The sequence below is a fragment of the Musa acuminata genome, chromosome BXJ2-11 (assembly GCF_036884655.1).
Source record: "Musa acuminata AAA Group cultivar baxijiao chromosome BXJ2-11, Cavendish_Baxijiao_AAA, whole genome shotgun sequence".
Taxonomy (NCBI): domain Eukaryota; kingdom Viridiplantae; phylum Streptophyta; class Magnoliopsida; order Zingiberales; family Musaceae; genus Musa; species Musa acuminata.
In genome coordinates this window covers 2,620,178-2,636,526 of record NC_088348.1, presented here as the reverse complement: position 1 = coordinate 2,636,526, position 16,349 = coordinate 2,620,178, and the positions used below count along the sequence as shown (strand labels likewise).

The 16,349-nt window shown below is 38.1% G+C and overlaps 3 protein-coding genes across 3 annotated transcripts; 1 reads left to right on the top strand and 2 right to left on the bottom strand.

Annotated features, from left to right (window-relative positions):
* Positions 1–108: 108 nt before the first annotated feature.
* On the bottom strand, positions 109–1,838 carry LOC103970316 (methionine gamma-lyase-like). Its single transcript, XM_009384047.3, has 2 exons — positions 1,028–1,838; positions 109–908 (listed from the first exon to the last, which is right to left on the bottom strand). Exons 1-2 carry the CDS (start codon positions 1,803–1,805, stop codon positions 253–255), a joined length of 1,434 nt encoding a protein of 477 aa, XP_009382322.2. The 5' UTR covers positions 1,806–1,838; the 3' UTR covers positions 109–252.
* A 5,163-nt stretch (positions 1,839–7,001) lies between these two features.
* LOC135626672 (rab GTPase-activating protein 22-like) lies at positions 7,002–9,056 on the top strand. The gene is made up of 5 exons (XM_065132164.1): positions 7,002–7,210; positions 7,428–7,560; positions 7,633–7,682; positions 7,832–7,885; positions 7,953–9,056. The coding sequence occupies exons 1-5, from the start codon at positions 7,065–7,067 to the stop codon at positions 8,869–8,871; spliced, it is 1,302 nt and encodes a 433-aa protein (XP_064988236.1). The 5' UTR covers positions 7,002–7,064; the 3' UTR covers positions 8,872–9,056.
* A 67-nt stretch (positions 9,057–9,123) lies between these two features.
* LOC103970314 (cytochrome b5-like) lies at positions 9,124–9,858 on the bottom strand. The gene is made up of 3 exons (XM_009384045.3): positions 9,775–9,858; positions 9,501–9,567; positions 9,124–9,422 (listed from the first exon to the last, which is right to left on the bottom strand). Exons 1-3 carry the CDS (start codon positions 9,856–9,858, stop codon positions 9,175–9,177), a joined length of 399 nt encoding a protein of 132 aa, XP_009382320.2. The 3' UTR covers positions 9,124–9,174.
* Positions 9,859–16,349: the final 6,491 nt, after the last annotated feature.

The following is a 16,349-nucleotide window of genomic DNA, read 5'->3' as shown; positions in this document are numbered from 1 at the left end:
GGACTGAGTCATGCGCCAAATTTGCGTGACTTGAACCCAATCTGATCCGTCCACAGATCAAAATTATTTGGGAAGATACTCTTCTTCGATTCAATTGATCAGTTCGAATCAAATCAAATTAATTTTGATTTTAATTTTTAAAATATTAATTTGATTTCGAGGGCAGACAATACTTTGGCGAGTTACAGTTCTTTTATTAAACTCCTATAAGTCGATTACCTCTATTAGGCGACATCTTATTTTATTTCGTCGTCAAATAGCATCGGAGCGGAAATGGGCAGGTGACGAAGCAACAGTCTTCTGCTCTGCGACACTAGAGAGAAGAAGATATGGTTGCTGCTTCTGCGGAGGAGGAGGGTGCAGAAGCGCGAGAGCCCTCTCGAACTGGCTCCACCGCTGCTCCAACGTGCCGCTGTAGCCCACGGACAAGCGGATGAGGCCGGGGGAGATGCCGGCTTGGGCCCTCTCCCCGGGGCTCATCTCGCTGCTGGTGCTGCTGCCGGAGCAGGACATGAGGGTCTCGTAGTAACCCAGGCTGACAGCCATGAGGCCGAACTGGGTGGTGTTCTGGAGGTGGTGCATCAGCTCGTTGGCGCGCTCCTCCGTGCCCATGTCGAGGCAGAGCATGCCGCCGAAGCCGTAGCCGGGGTTGGCGATGGAGGCGAGCAGGGCGTGGTGGGGGTGGTCGTCCAGGCCCGGGTAGATGACCTTGAGCCCCAGCTTGCGCATGCGGGTGGCGTAGACGAGGGCGCGGTGGCAGTGCTCCTTCATCCTCAGGGACAGGTGGGGGAGTCGCCCCGAGAGCTCGAAGGCTACCTTGGCGTTCATCGTCGGCCCCAGCAGCATCAGCGTTCCGTTATGCAAGTCCATCATCGAGTTCAGCAGGCTCTCCGGGCCGCAGATTACACCTGCACATGGCATCAGACCCAGTTCAAACACTTGATACTGACACATGATGAGTATCTATTCCGACCGCTGGGAAAGCAGAGGAACGGGAAAGGGAGGGAGGGTGGCGTGTTAGGCGTACCTGCGATGACGTCGGCGCCGCCGCTGATGTACTTGGAGACGCTGTGCACCACGATGTCGGCCCCAAGCCTCGCGGGAGACACCACCATCGGCGCGAAGGTGTTATCTACCACCAGCTTCACCCCTTTCTCCCTCGCCACCTCGCTCAGCCGCGGAACGTCGGCCGCCACCAGCGTCGGGTTCGCCAGAGTCTCCGCGTACAGGACCTTGGTCTTCCCCTCCCTCACCGCCGCTCTCACTGCCTCCACGTCATGGAGGTCGACGAAGGTCGTGTGGATGCCGCAGGCCCGGGGGAGGAAGTGCGAGAGGAGGGCGTGGGTGCCGCCGTAGAGGCAGCAGGAGGCGACCACGTGACCGCCGGCGCCACAGAGCTGGATCAGGACGGAGGAGATAGCGGACATGCCGCTGGCGGTGCAGTAGGCGGCCTCGGTGCCCTCGAGGGCGGCCATCTGGCGGCTGAGGTTGAGGACGGTGGGGTTGAAATGCCGGCTGTAGATGTAGTGGTCGCGGTCGGGCCCGAGCTCGCCCTTGAACATCCGTTGCATCGTGTCTGCCTCCATCACCGTGAACGTCGCCGACGCCTCAATCGACATGTTCACCCCGCCGTGCTCCCCGAACTCGTGGCGCGCGCTGGCCAGCGCCGCCGTCGGATCTCCTCCCCTTTCGCTGCGGTCCCTCTTGGAGGCCAGCGGCCCCGCCCACCCCTCGTCGACCCTGCCGTCCTCTTCCTCCTTCGGGCCACGTTTCTTGGAATACGAAATGTCCATCGTCTCCGCCATTATCTCCCTCGCTGTCTCCTCTCCTAATCCTTTGGGGACTTTGGTCGACGAGGGGCAAAGATGCGTTTATAGAGGAGATGAATCGGGTACGTGGAACCGTCAACTGTATCGGGTGACGATTTGTGGGTGCACAGGTGCAACGGGACAAGAAAGCGGCTGCCGTGGGCGGATGGACGTGCCAACCTGTATAGTTAATCTCGTCCGACGTTGGAGAGGATCGGACGTCTCATATTTGTTCATGTATTTGTTTTACGCACTGCCTCTTTTTACTCATAAATCTGTAAATAAAATAATGATAAAAATATAGAAAAAATCAATATATTTGAATTTTCTGGATGCTAATTATTTGGGGCGGACGTCATTCAGTCTCGCTACATCTACTACGCCAAACTTCAATATGAATCGTTCGAGTGAATGAAGCCGTAAAATGGCATACATACGTGATCCACAAGGTTATCTGTGCGTGTCGTCAGCCTTCTCTTCTTTGTATCTGCACGTGCCAGACTGAGAAGAGTGCTTGTTGAGTCTTCCCCGTCATCGCATTCCCCATCGCAGCTTCTCTCTCAGGAATTGAGATATGGGTTCCCAAGCCAGAAAGCAAAGCACACGCCACGTCTTCGGCAAACTCTATCCACAGGAATACCAATGGGTGAGAACTCCATATGAACGAGAAGACGTTTGCAGCACTCAGCATTCCAACTCTTATTACATCAAGAAACACAAGAACAGCGAACAATGTACAGTACAAGCCGGTTTACCCGTCGACGCTTTCACTTCTTTACTTCCTCGTACTCTGCTTCCGGCGTCTGATCACCACCACCCTGCGACCCAGCGGAGCCTCCAGCCATGTGTTGCCCTGTCCTCGACATAGCCTTGTTTGCTGCGTCAAGCTTGGACTTTATCCTCTCTATGTCGTCCCCCGCCAGCTCAATCTTAGCCTTTTCAGCTGCCTCTCGCAACGTCTGCAAAGCCAGCGGTCCGACGACAAATCAATCCCCTCGGTTCTTCTAAATTCATTCAGCAAATACTCCACGAGAGCATTGTCACAGTGTCATCATTTGTTGATTTTACCTTCAAACAAAGCAAAAACATCATTCTCAGTTGGAAGTCATGGATCACATAAATCAAATGTTAAGAATTAAGTAAAATAAGTAAACAACAAGTGAAATATCAGTATTTTGCTAGTCATACATGTAAATGATAACATGTATGATATGTATTCTTTTTGTTTATTATTATTATGATATTATATCATTTTATATTGCTTGATACATAAATATATTGTGATATTCATGGATCTGTGTAATAGGAATAATGAGATCAGAATAATGAGATCGATTCACCTTTAAACATAAACCCTAAATAATCCTAGTTATATGTTATATGAGATGGACATTGAGATAACCAAATAGACTTGTGTGTTATATATCCATCCATATGATAAATATGGTTGGTCTCGTGTGAGGACACTATAGCTACAATGTATATGCTCATTAGAGAATGAGTCCACTGATTGATTTGCTCACTGTTGGATGGTTGATGATATCTTATTATCAAAAAGTGATTCTGTTGTTCCCGTGGTGTACATAGTCCTTAGACTTGAGATACCAATGATTTCCTATATGAATACTCCACTCTTTGTTACCAAACTTATAAGTTTGGAAGTTCAAGTTCCAGATCATCGAGAATGACAACCAACCTTACGAGGGCTATTGAGTGTCGATAGAGGATCATCCACTCTCGATATCATGAGAGAAATATCCTATGTGTTCTTGCTTAAACAAATCATTGACCAAAGTTATTTGAATTGAGAAAGAAGTGAGTACTTCAATAGAATCCAATTAGAGCGAGACTCGAGGAGAAACCGTATGAGCCTGATAGCACCATATTCGGTATACGGTCTCTATGATATTAGATGGATGAGGGACTATAAATACACAGTAACTAAGGATAAATAGGTCCAAAGAATTGGATTCTCCTGTATTGTCTAGAGACTACAACGTAATGACATAGTACGTCCGCAATCGATGAGTCGAGTAAATTATTATGAAGATAATAGTCTATTGAGCCAGATGGAGTTATGATAGATATGACTCATGGCCAATTCGATATTAGGCCTAGAGGGTCACACACATATGATATGTATTGCGACGAGCAAATATTCGAATATTAGATATTCGTTGGAGTCATTATCTTATTGGATATCCAATAAACCCATGAATTATTAGATCCTATGGACGAGATCCAATAAGAGCCAATGAGAGATTATTAGATAGAGATCCATTAATCTAAGGGACTTTGGTAGTTGGATAGAGATCTAATATCCAATAGGGCAAGATCCATTTGGGTTAAGTTGATAGGGAGACTTTATAAATATAAAAGAACCAAAGGGTCTCCTTTCCTCTCCAAATAGAGGAGACGCAATAAAGGATAGGAGGTGACAACCAAGAAACCTAGCCTATGACCCCCTATCAATCTTAACTCTAATGGATCATATCCTATTGGGTATTGAATCTTCATCCAACTACCCAAGCCTCTTAAATTAGTAGATCTCTATCCAATAATCTCTTATGGGCTCTTATTGGATATCCAATAATTCAAATGCTTATTAGATATCCAATAAGATAGGAGCTCCAACGGATATCTTATATCTGAACCTCTACTCATCGCAACATCTACTATATGTGTGTGACCCTTTAGGCTCAATATCGAGTTGGTCATGAGTCATATCTATCAGAGCTCCTTTTGGTTTAGTAAATTATTATCTTCATAATAATTCACTTGACTCATCGACTACGGACATGCTATGCCACTATGCCACAATCCTTAAACGATACAGGGGAATCCAATCTATTTGACCTATCTATCCTCAATCCAATCTAATATCTTATATATCATATATTGGGTATGGTACTATCAGACCCAAACTTTTTATACTCAAGTCTCGCTCTAATCGGATTCTCTCATAAAACTCTTTATCTCTCAATCCGAATAACCCTAACAAAGGATTTGCCTAAGCAAAAATACATAAGATATTTCTCTCATAACACTGAGAGTAGATGATCCTCTATTTATACTCAACTGCCCTTATAAGATTGGCAACCACTCTCAATGACCGGCTATGCTAGATCTAGAACTTCCAAACATATAAATCTGGTATCAAATAGTGGAATACTCATATAAGACATCCATTGTGTCTCAAGTCCAAGGACTATATACACCATTAGGACGATGAAATCGTTGTTTGACAATGAGATATTATCAACCATCCAACATTCTATGAGCGGATCAATCAGTAAACTAATTCTCCAATGAGCACCTACATCGTATCTCTAGTATCTCCACACGAGCAGCTATGAGATCAATTGTCTCCATCATATCAACGAATATATAATACACTAGCCTGTCCGATTATCTCGATGTCCCTCTCGAGTAACCTATAATTGAGATTATTTAGGATATGTGTTTAAGGATAAATCAGTCTCATTATCGTGATCTTATCATGATCCGACTCTCATTGTATAGATCTATGGACATCACAATATATGCAATAATATAAGTGAGAAAAATATCAAATAAATAATAAGTAAAAAGAGTATGTATCGTGTCACACGTGTCATCACTCATGTGATTGGTTTGTAGACCACCAATGAGTAGAAAATATAAGGCAATCTAATTCATTAAACTTGTTTACCCTTAATTATCATGTGTTTATACTCTCTCATCTATATAATACCCTAGAGATCATATACTAGGCATGTCGCTATTTGGCCCATATAAAATTTATCAAAGTCTCACTTTAATCGAATTCTCCTAAAGAACTTATTCTCTCTCAATCCGAATCTCATGATATCATATTCATCATGATCTAATTGACCATGGTTATGAATTTACTTAAGTGAGAATATATGATATATTCCTCTTATAATACTGAGAGTAGATGACCCTCTATTGACACCCAATTACCCTTGTAATGTTGATTATGACTCTCGATGACCAGTTGTGCTAAATTTGGAACTCATAGACCTATATGTTTAGTATTAAAAAGTGGAGTACTCATACATTGCATCCTTGGTGTCTCAAGTCTAAGAATCAAACACACAACTTAGATTGCCAAATCACTATCTAATTGTGAGACATTATTAACCAACCAGCATTCCACAAGTAGATCATTCAGTGAATTCATTCGCTAATTAACACATGTACTATATCCCTAGTGTCTCACACAAACAGTCGTGAGACTAGCTACCTTCATTATATGTCAGGTATATAGTAAACACACTGGTTTATCTAGTTATTTTGATAACTTATGATTAGGAATATTTATGGTATGTGTTTATAGATGAATTAGTCTTATTATCATGATCTTATTATAATTCAATTCTCATTTCGTAGGATCCAAGAACAATAATATATATATATATATATAGTCTTATTATCATGATCTTATTATAATCCAATTCTCATTTTGTAAGATCCAAGAACAATAATATATATATATATATATATAAGTGTACAATAGTAGGTAAGATCATCCACCTTGAAGCAAAGGAGAGGATGCCAGGTGAGAGGAAGGAGGTGACCATGGAGGGAAAGGATTAGGAGGCTCCAGTCAAACTTCATTTCATTTAATTTTTTGATAATACATTTTTTTATTGATTTAAATAAATTATTTTAATTATATCTCTCTATTTTACTGTATCATAAAGTGTAAAAGGAAAACTTAGGAGATAAGAAGAGCATATTAGATAAAGGTAAAATCTCATGTTAAGTAATCTATGAAAGAAAAAGAATATATGATGAAATATCATTTATACCCTATTCAATATGAATATACTAAAGATCTAAAATATCATGAAAATTATATAAAATTTATTTTATTTTAAGAATTATTTGCAGTGATGTTAACTTCTCCCCGGCCTGATATTCGACGTATGTACGCAGATAAATTCCTAAATATCATCCCCCAAAAACAATTCAAAAATAATTTTATCTTCGCTAAGAAGCGTTTTGGGAATATAGATATATTTTTTGAGAGGTATCTACTTTGCAAGGGTGAAGTTGTCATTTTAAGAAAGATTGAAAGCTCTTATACTCTCCTTGCTGTGGACTCAAAGCCACCAATCTACGCTTTATTACTGTGGCGTGAGACGCTTTTAAGGTGCCCTTCTCCCGCCCCTTCCTGTGAGAGAGAGAGAGAGAGAGAGAGAGGGTTGGGACTGGTGGTCGGAGCCTTGCAAGGCGACGGCGGGCGACTCGATGTTGAATTGGAGCTGGGTGGAAAGCTTCGTCATGGTGGCGGCGGGCGGCAGCAGCAACGAGCGGTGGCGTCCTTGCGTAGCGCTGGCGGTGACGGCCTTGGCCGGACTCGCATTGGCCGTCGCCCTGGTTGTCTCCTCTCGTAGGTGAGACAGAGAGCCGGAAAGGTGCTCTGCTTCTTTGCTTCCCCTCCTCCCTCATCCCATTCGAGAAACACGAGAACACAATCGCAGAAAAATCGAGTTTTGTACATTTAACTAGCAATTAATTCTCCATTTGTCTCCAATATACTGTTATTATTTGGATCTGATTTCGCTGTCATTGTCAGTCTCTCAACCCTTTCCCTTCCCCTGTTTGTTTCAGTGGTTGTCTTACACTACCATGGTGTCGGGAGAAGCGAAGACATCCTCTGACTCGGAAGGAATGGAACAACTTCTCACGCGACGGAAAGCTTCGCGGTGGAGGGATAAAGTTCTTGGAGAAAGTTCGCAGTGGAGTAAGCACCAACTTACGATTCCTCTCTGTTGAGGAAGCTCCAATGATCTAATAGCTTTTCCTGCGAATTCAGGGAGTCGATCCAAGCATCAGAGCTGAAGTCTGGCCTTTCCTTCTCGGAGTGTAAGATCCATCAACCATCTTGCCAAGCTTGTAATGTGTTTAGGACATATGAAGAACATTGCTCATACATCGATGTTCTGTAACTTGTACTCTGCTTCCATTAGATATGTGCAGATCACTGCCTATGACCATCTTACTGTTTGGTGCAGCTATGACATGAACAGTTCGGGAGCTGAAAGGAATGCCATTCGAGAGCAAAGGAGGTACTTGGATCTACCATCTTTTTTTCCCTTGTTTCAAATCTTGTCTGCTATTGCACTGTTTGAACAGGAAAGAGTACGAGAAACTAAGGAGGCGGTGTCACCAATCTGTGGATGAAGACGATAAGACTAGCTCTACCGACGAGACGGAATCATCTGACAGCCAATCTTCCACTGGAGAACCAACCATGGCGAATCCAGCAGCTGAGGACTTCGCGACATGGCAACGCATCATCCGCTTGGACGCCATACGATCCGATGCAGAGTGGATTCCCTATTCCCCACGTCAAGCTGCGGTCCCCGAGGCCGAAGCTCTCCGGTTAGCTTCTGCCGTTGGTTTGACGGATTACGGTGACATGGAGCCATGCAGAATCTACCACGCAGCTCGCCTTGTCGCCGTTCTCGAGGCGTACGCGCTCCACGACCCTGAGATCGGCTACTGCCAAGGAATGAGCGATCTCCTGTCTCCCATCCTTGCTGTCATGGAGGTGGACGATGAGGCGTTTTGGTGCTTCGTGGGGTTCATGAAGAGGGCTCGGCACAACTTTAGGCTTGATCAGGCGGGCATCCAAAGGCAACTGCAAGTCGTGTCCAAACTCATCAAGTTGCGTGACGCGGACCTGTACCAGCACCTGGAGAAGCTCCAAGCCGAAGACTGCGCGTTCGCGTACAGGATGGTGCTGGTCGCTCTCCGACGAGAGCTCACCTTCGAGCAGACGCTGTGCCTGTGGGAGGTCATGTGGGCGGATCAGGCAGCGGTTCGGGCAGGTTACCGGAGGAGAACGCGGTCGGCGCCGCCCACCGACGACTTGCTGCTGTATGCCATTGCAGCCTGTGTGCTGCAGAGGAGGAAGGCGATCATGGAGAGGTTCAACAGCGTGGCTGAGATCCAAAAGGAGTTCAACAACATCGCGGGGCAGCTGGATATCTGGAAGCTTTTGGATGATGCACAGGACATGGTGGCCGCCCTCCATGACAAGATCGAATAAAGCTAGCTTGGTTTCTTAGAGGCATCGATGCCATGTTTGTGATGCAATTACATTTCATGCGAGTGCAGTCAAAGTTGTTTGATGAAATATCTACTTGAAGCTTGTCTAAGGTGGTAGAACTAAAACCTGGTTTGCAGTGTATTCTACACAGATTACAAGTTTAATGTTGATATGGTCAATTTTGATCATCAATTCATAACATTTCTACACAGATTTCTACTTTCAAACACAAGAATATTACATCGGAAACAGAGAAACAGTGCTTGCAAGGCTATATCTTCCGGATTCTTAGATCTGCCTAATCTACTTGGTAAAATGTCGGACGACAAAGGCGAAGCCAAGAATCATCACGGGCGCAATGAACTGTAATATTCTCATCACAAACTCCGGAGTCCTATCTGCACTGCCTTCGGGTGCTTGCTGAGGCTTCACACGGTCACCATCCTTTGGAAGAGTCGAGGAATCGATCGTCCCGACGCAGTAGTTGTCCATCAGCTCCCTGACGGACGAACTGTGACCGACATTATCAAATTCAACCGTTGCATCCTTTCCTGCAAACCATCGAATCGATGAAGCACTCTTAAATTCTGCTGTTCAACAGCATGCTTCAAAGCGTGGTAAAGGCGTACCGGTCGCCGACAGCAACACGTCGCGACCACCGGGATGCTCGGCCATGTACGAGGAGACATCGTAGACCTGAAGCATAGAGAAGAAGGAACCATGAAGCGTGCACTTCTTGACCATGTTCATGAATGCAGAAACTATGCTCGTCATGGAGATGCAAATGCATAAAATCGAGCTCAAAGTTGCCCTTTCTCATGGATCACAAGCTTCGCCTGCCTCGGATCTTCTCAAACAGATGCAACGGAACAAACCATGATCTCCGAAAGCAAGATTAGGAACCTTTCCGGAGACGATGAGCCAGCAATCCTCGGCATCATCGTGCTTGGCCACCTCATCGAAACGGTAGATTTTGGAGCCGGCCATCGTCTCCTCGTTCCAACGACGGATTTTGGCGACTACTTATAGCGGAGAGGAGGACAAATAAGAACAAGCTTTAAATGATCATGGCAATCATAGTGATTTAGAACCTCACGTCATCTGCATCGGAGAATTGAGAGTTGCATGGAGATTAGGTTGGTGCAGTAAACGCAGGCATGGACGAATTGAACTGATGGGCTGCATTAACGTCAACCCATCCCCTTAACGCCCACCCAACCCATACTTGGATGGAGAAGCACCTGCGCCGAATCTTTGAATTCGGATCGGATCTTTCTGTATCCAGATTTATCCGACCCGTTTAAACCGGAACGGATTACCTTTGCGTTGGATTCGAATATAGTACATAAATAGTTAATTCGATCCGAATAAATCGGGTTGAAGTAAGTATTCTGGTCGGATTCGGATTTAATGACCTTATAAGGAGCCTTAAATAAAAGTCAACCATTTGCCCATATGTACCCCTTTAATGAGGCCTGCTGAGGCTGTCCTGTCTTGGCTGAGATAAAACATTGAATGTTAGACTTTATATTATTTAGAAATTATTTCTTAGTGATCCTAAGATAATTGACAATAATTGTGAATGTTAAGTTTGTGTTGGATTTTACTATTCTAAGTTAATAATTAGTGAAGATTGAATTGACTCAATTTGAATCATCAAGTAATGATAAATTACTATATATATATATATATTATTGATTTTATATTTTTGTTTATTTATGAGTAATAGAATCATCAAAAAAAAAAAATGTAGCTCAATATACAAGTTTCTTTTAGGATTGAGATTTGATTGAACTTTTTTGTATTGAGTTTAAGAAGATAAACTAAATCATGATTCATATGCTAACTTAAGTTTTTAGATATAATAATATTAATAAACAAATTATATGATATGAAAATGAAATGTTCTTATTGTTCAAAACTTATATAGACCGATTGATGATGATCGATTAATTTTAGTTCCACCTTTTAATTCGGATCATCATCACCCGTATGCACGGATGAGTGATGATTTGAACATATATCGTCTTGATTAAAATATTTAATCTTATATTGATCGAAGAGTTATCCAACTCAATTGCGTAAAATTGTCTGAGGAAGATGATTCCTTATGGATCTTATCAGATGTCATACATGATGTGACTCAATGAGACCTTTGCTCCCTAACTAGCATAGCTAATACGGTCTGAGTTCTTATTAAGTCACAATAGCAATACTAGGAGGATCACCCACAATACAAGTTTCTTTTGAGTTGAGTTTGGATTGGAGTTAAGTTAACCACTCAAGTTATACTCCCATTAAGTGATCAGATATTGTTGATAAAAAAAGTATATCATATATCTACTAACTTAAGCTTTTAAGCTTTTAGATGCAATGATATTAATGAAAAATCATGTACGATAACATAGCAAAAGGTCTTTAAAACTTAACTATCCCACCCAACTTAGGTTAGATAATTTTGCACGACCAACTTAATCAAGCTTAAATTGACTCGACCAACTTAGTCAAGCTCACATAGACTCAATGCTTGACCATACAAAGTAAGTCGTAGTCGGTCAGACCATCCTAATACTTACAAGATTAAGTTTTTTCCCATCACATCACTTTATTATTTGTGTTTAAAGCTATAATATACATGTAAATGAGACCTAGTTGTGCTCATTCCATTTGTTAGATTAGAACCAGAGTGATGAGCAAAATGATAATTTCAATATTCTTTTTATTTTTAGTACATGAGATATTAAAATTATTTTTTTACTAATAAAATAATTAAAAATTAAAAAATATTGAAATTATCTTTTTGTCCATCACTTTCGTATCGATCCAATATGTCATATAATATTTTTAAAATGATAAAAAAATTAATATAAAATTTGAAGTATAATGATCGATTTAATCATCTGACATACCTTCGAATAGGATTCTACTGTAAAGCCAACTTATAGGAGATTCATCTGCCAATGAACCCTTGAAACAAGAGTCAGTACTCTCCATTTTAGATCGAAGGCTTGCCTTCATCTAAGAACACCAGCATGCTTTAACGAAGCAATCCTCAACATGCATAAGTCCGGTGCACAACATCAAGCGAAGAAAAATTAATATCTTAGAAAGAGTGTTGGAGACAAAGTGGGACTCAATCAAATTATATGAACCCCAAACTATAACTCCATTAGTAACTAAGCTGTCCCATTCAGAAAGTGCTCGTTTAATACATCCAACTATGTTGTGTGTTCTTTTAGATCGCTAAGGATCAAAATATTATGATGTCCTTTTAGGTTGACAAGGAAATGCTCCATTTTTTTGTTGTTGTATGGTTGCGTAGTATTCGTGATGTTAGCCTGCATGCTTTTGAGCGAGAGAAGCCATTTGATTGGCGACTTGGTTTACACAATAAGGACGTCTTGTACTTTGATAGATATGCATGTCATCGTTGCTGATAAATAAATAAATAAATAAATATATAATCATTTTTTCACTTTTTAATGGGAATGATATGCTTTGACATGTAAGGTTTTTGTTTGCTAAAACAATAAAAAATTGATGTGGTTATATTTTGATGATTGTCACGTTTGATTTGAGTAATATAATAATCAAAACAAGAGAAGTCAAATCTTCTTTATTTTAGGTCTAATAAAAATTTTCATAACTTTCCTCATGTTTCTTCTTATCTCAACAATAATTTGAGGTAATTTTCTTTGTGTAACCTTTATAGGTTTTCCTTGTACATATTCATATTAAATCAACACTTTTTTTTCCTTTATATTGACAAAATTGATTTTATGACATACTTTAAAATACGAAGCCGACCTAAATTCATATAGTATCGAGTTTTATTTATTTTTTATTTTCATGGTGTTCTTTTTTAGATGAAAACTTTCTAAAATTTTAATATATATATATATATATATATAACAAAATAGGAAAATATAATATTAGTGACAATAAATTACCTCAAAAAGAAATTAAAAAAAGATAAAAAAAATTTATTAAGCATCCATTAGGGGAGTGCAAAAAAAAAATGTATACAATAAAGAGGAATATCTAAATATCTGTTACAAAATATTTAAGATACCAAATTATAAAAATATTATAATTTAACTTTATAATAATTTCTTTGACATTTGTGAATACACTGATATGGTTAAAGGGCTACAGGGTAACAAGACAATGTTGTCTCATGCTTTACTTCGGTTTGTTGTTGCTTTTTTACACGATAAAAAATGATCATTTTTGCATGTTACAACGATCGTGATATTCTCGTATGAAACATCAATCATCTTAATTATCTTGGAACTCCTAGGTATCATGCTCGATGGGACTATCAGGTAGCAATATGATGTTACCCTATGTTTTGCTTAACGTTGATCACTTATCGCTCGCATGATAAAAAAAAAGATCCCTATCGATGTTGCCCTATGCTTCACTCGCTGTTCATCACTGACGTGGACAAATGATATGTTTTAGATAGTTTTTGTACGCTATGGGAAGGATATAATGATCCATCATAATATAATACTACAAATCATACTTACCATATGTTCCTATGTAATGAATCATTGTGTGTAAAGGATTGTGACATGAGAAATTAATCCTATTTAACCAAATAAATCAAAGGGAATTGGCAATTGAACTTTTAATTTCAAAACATCATACTATGAAGGTTATGTGTGTTTGAAATATTTTTATATTTTTAATATGTAGTTTGAGAAAACAATCTAAGTGAATGTGTAGTTGTGGAATATTATGAATGTTTTATAAATAATAAATAAAATTCATAGTTTAAATGTGCATTCATGTAAGTGTTGCATGGTTAAATTATGTTTTAAAAGTCCATTGAATATCATCATATCACAAATTTATCGTTCTAACATTTTCAATAAATATATACTTTTATTTAAATTAATAAATTAATAAATAAAATTAATTAATATATATAATCTTACAATCATATAAATAAAAAATAGAATAATATTTAAAAAATAAATATATAAAATCACAAAAGGGAGAAAATGAGATTAATTTTTTTATTAATATCTTATAAATACCGAAACGCTTATGTTATCGTAAGACAACATCAACGTATGAACATTTATAATACATCACCCAAGTGAATGTGATTTAAAAGAAAATTATCAAATATTAATTTACATTTAACCATCAATACACATTTCAAATATGTTTCCAAATGCACCCTTATCTTCTTCCTCAAATCATTACCCTTTCATCCAAGTATCCAAGATATAAAAAGAAAAACTAATTTTTGTTGGACCAATTCCTCAACAGTTTCAAGTAAAAGAATATATGTCTACAAGAATTAGAAGAAAATTGACATACATGACAAAGGGATGTTTGAGCATGATTCAATCTAAAATACCATTTTGAAACAAGTAACCTTTTATAAAGCATTTTTCATAAGAACATTTTTCTTAATCATCTATTAGAAGTAGCTAATCTAAAAGGTGTAAGGATCCAAATCCAATTATCATTAACATTAAGATTAGAGGAAATATAAATCCTTAAAATCTTGAAAACTAAACAATGTTAAAATATTTGATAAAAATGGTTCAAATTTCACAAAATGGACTTATCACTAAATGACAAATTAGAAACCTTCATTAAAAAGATGGTCTAAGCACCAAATGATAAATTAGAAACCAAAGGACATTATAGCATGTCACAAATGTCTCTTAGCATGTCACAAATGTTTGAAACAATCATACTTAGTATTAATGATTTTTCACTCATAAATGAATTAAATATTAATGAATTTAATTGTTTTATGTGTTTGTGCAAGCTTAGTGTGCAAAGTTCAAATTAGTATGTACACACACATACATATACATATTCAAAAAATAATTTAATGCACAATGTAAGATTTATAAAATATTATATATAATTACGATGAGAATAAATATTTATAAAAAATAATTTCTAATCTTTTCGAACTTCTAATTACGATGAGAATAAATGTTTATTATTATGTTTTGATGTTTCTGTGGGTGTGAAATTGTTTCGCCTCGAACAACATTAATATGCTTTCACACGATTCTTTTTTTATGGTTTAAAGAATATAAATTTTATCTTAACAATGGATTAATGTGAAATAATTCTAACACGTTGTGTCAAATTATCCTCCATGTAATTTAGTTTAATTGAAAATTGTAGATCCTTAAGAGATTGAGATATTAGTCAACTTTTGGGAACACTATTTATTTCTTTCAAATTGAAGTATATGAATCTTCTTGTTGTAGAATATTTCAAATTTATACTACCCTAAGTTGCATGTAAGTTTACTTAAAAGTCACATACATTAGGGGAAGATTTATAAAAAAATATATATAATTAATGAAATATGTATGGTTTATGTTAAAAAATATAATTAGGTGATCATAAGAAATGACCAAACATATGTTTTAACATTTCTTCTTACCAAAAAAATCATTAATATTAAAAAAACATAGTATATGCTTTTATAATCTAAAAATATCTCACTCCAAACAAAATATTTTTTTATTCGGAGCTTACGTCCCTAAAGAATAAGGTATCCTAGAATGGAAATAACCTTTTATGAATAAGGAAAATTTTAGAAATTAATGTTTATAAAAATGGTTTCGATTTGAGAGAAAATACGAAGAAATAATTTAAACACACATGAGTTTCATGTAAACGACCAAAAGAGGGTGACGAAATAGATGTAAAAATGTACGTAAAAAAATTATATCTAAATTGAGATTAACTTAAGAAGATTCATGATTTTATCATGAAGAATATGATAACGAAGTACATTATCTTAGAATCTTCCCTCACTCAAATGCTACATCAAACCAATGTGCAAGACAAATAAAACATTATTTTTGATGAAAGAGTCTCGTATATGTGATCATATAACTATTCTCTTCGTTTAAAATTGAATTATTTTATTTATTGACAAACTAAATTAAAATTACATCTATATCATCTTAATTCGATCGAATGAAGAATAAAATATAAAAAAATAATTTAATTAATCAGGTTTCTATGAACTAGGGTCCGAAGGATAAACGTATCTCAATAATTAATTATATATTATTATCTATAATTAGTTATTTGCAGTATTTTACTTTTATTACATTAATATTTCTATATTTACGAAAATAAAATATTTAATTTATTATTCTAATATTTTTTATTTTTAATCTTATAGAATTATCTTCTATAATCGAATCTGAATGGTTCATTTTCGTAAGTATAAGAATCGTAATATAATTTTTTTAAAAATATAAAATAAAAATATTAAAAAATATTAATTTATAAAAATAAATATATAATCAGTATTCTCTCAATTCATAGGATACATATACGAGTCAACATCGTCGTCCACTACTATAGTCGTGAGTACGTCGTCCAATTTACCGACAAGAGATCCGAATTTGGAAACGACGGGCTTGCAATAATGCGAGGCCAGTGTCGCGGTTGATGTCGTGTCTCCAGACTTCGCA

Bases quoted from the DNA above. Each gene is read 5' to 3' on its own strand.
- LOC103970316 (XM_009384047.3), bottom strand. From the start codon at position 1,805: ATGGCGGAGACGATGGACATTTCGTATTCCAAGAAACGTGGCCCGAAG. The intron at 909-1,027 runs GTACGCCTAACA...TGCCATGTGCAG, and splicing joins CGGCGCCGACGTCATCGCAG to GTGTAATCTGCGGCCCGGAG.
- LOC135626672 (XM_065132164.1), top strand. From the start codon at position 7,065: ATGTTGAATTGGAGCTGGGTGGAAAGCTTCGTCATGGTGGCGGCGGGC. The intron at 7,211-7,427 runs GTGAGACAGAGA...TGTTTGTTTCAG, and splicing joins CTGGTTGTCTCCTCTCGTAG to TGGTTGTCTTACACTACCAT. The intron at 7,561-7,632 runs GTAAGCACCAAC...CTGCGAATTCAG, and splicing joins TGGAGAAAGTTCGCAGTGGA to GGAGTCGATCCAAGCATCAG.
- LOC103970314 (XM_009384045.3), bottom strand. From the start codon at position 9,858: ATGGCCGGCTCCAAAATCTACCGTTTCGATGAGGTGGCCAAGCACGAT. The intron at 9,568-9,774 runs GTTCCTAATCTT...TCTATGCTTCAG, and splicing joins GGCTCATCGTCTCCGGAAAG to GTCTACGATGTCTCCTCGTA. The intron at 9,423-9,500 runs GTACGCCTTTAC...GATGGTTTGCAG, and splicing joins CGTGTTGCTGTCGGCGACCG to GAAAGGATGCAACGGTTGAA.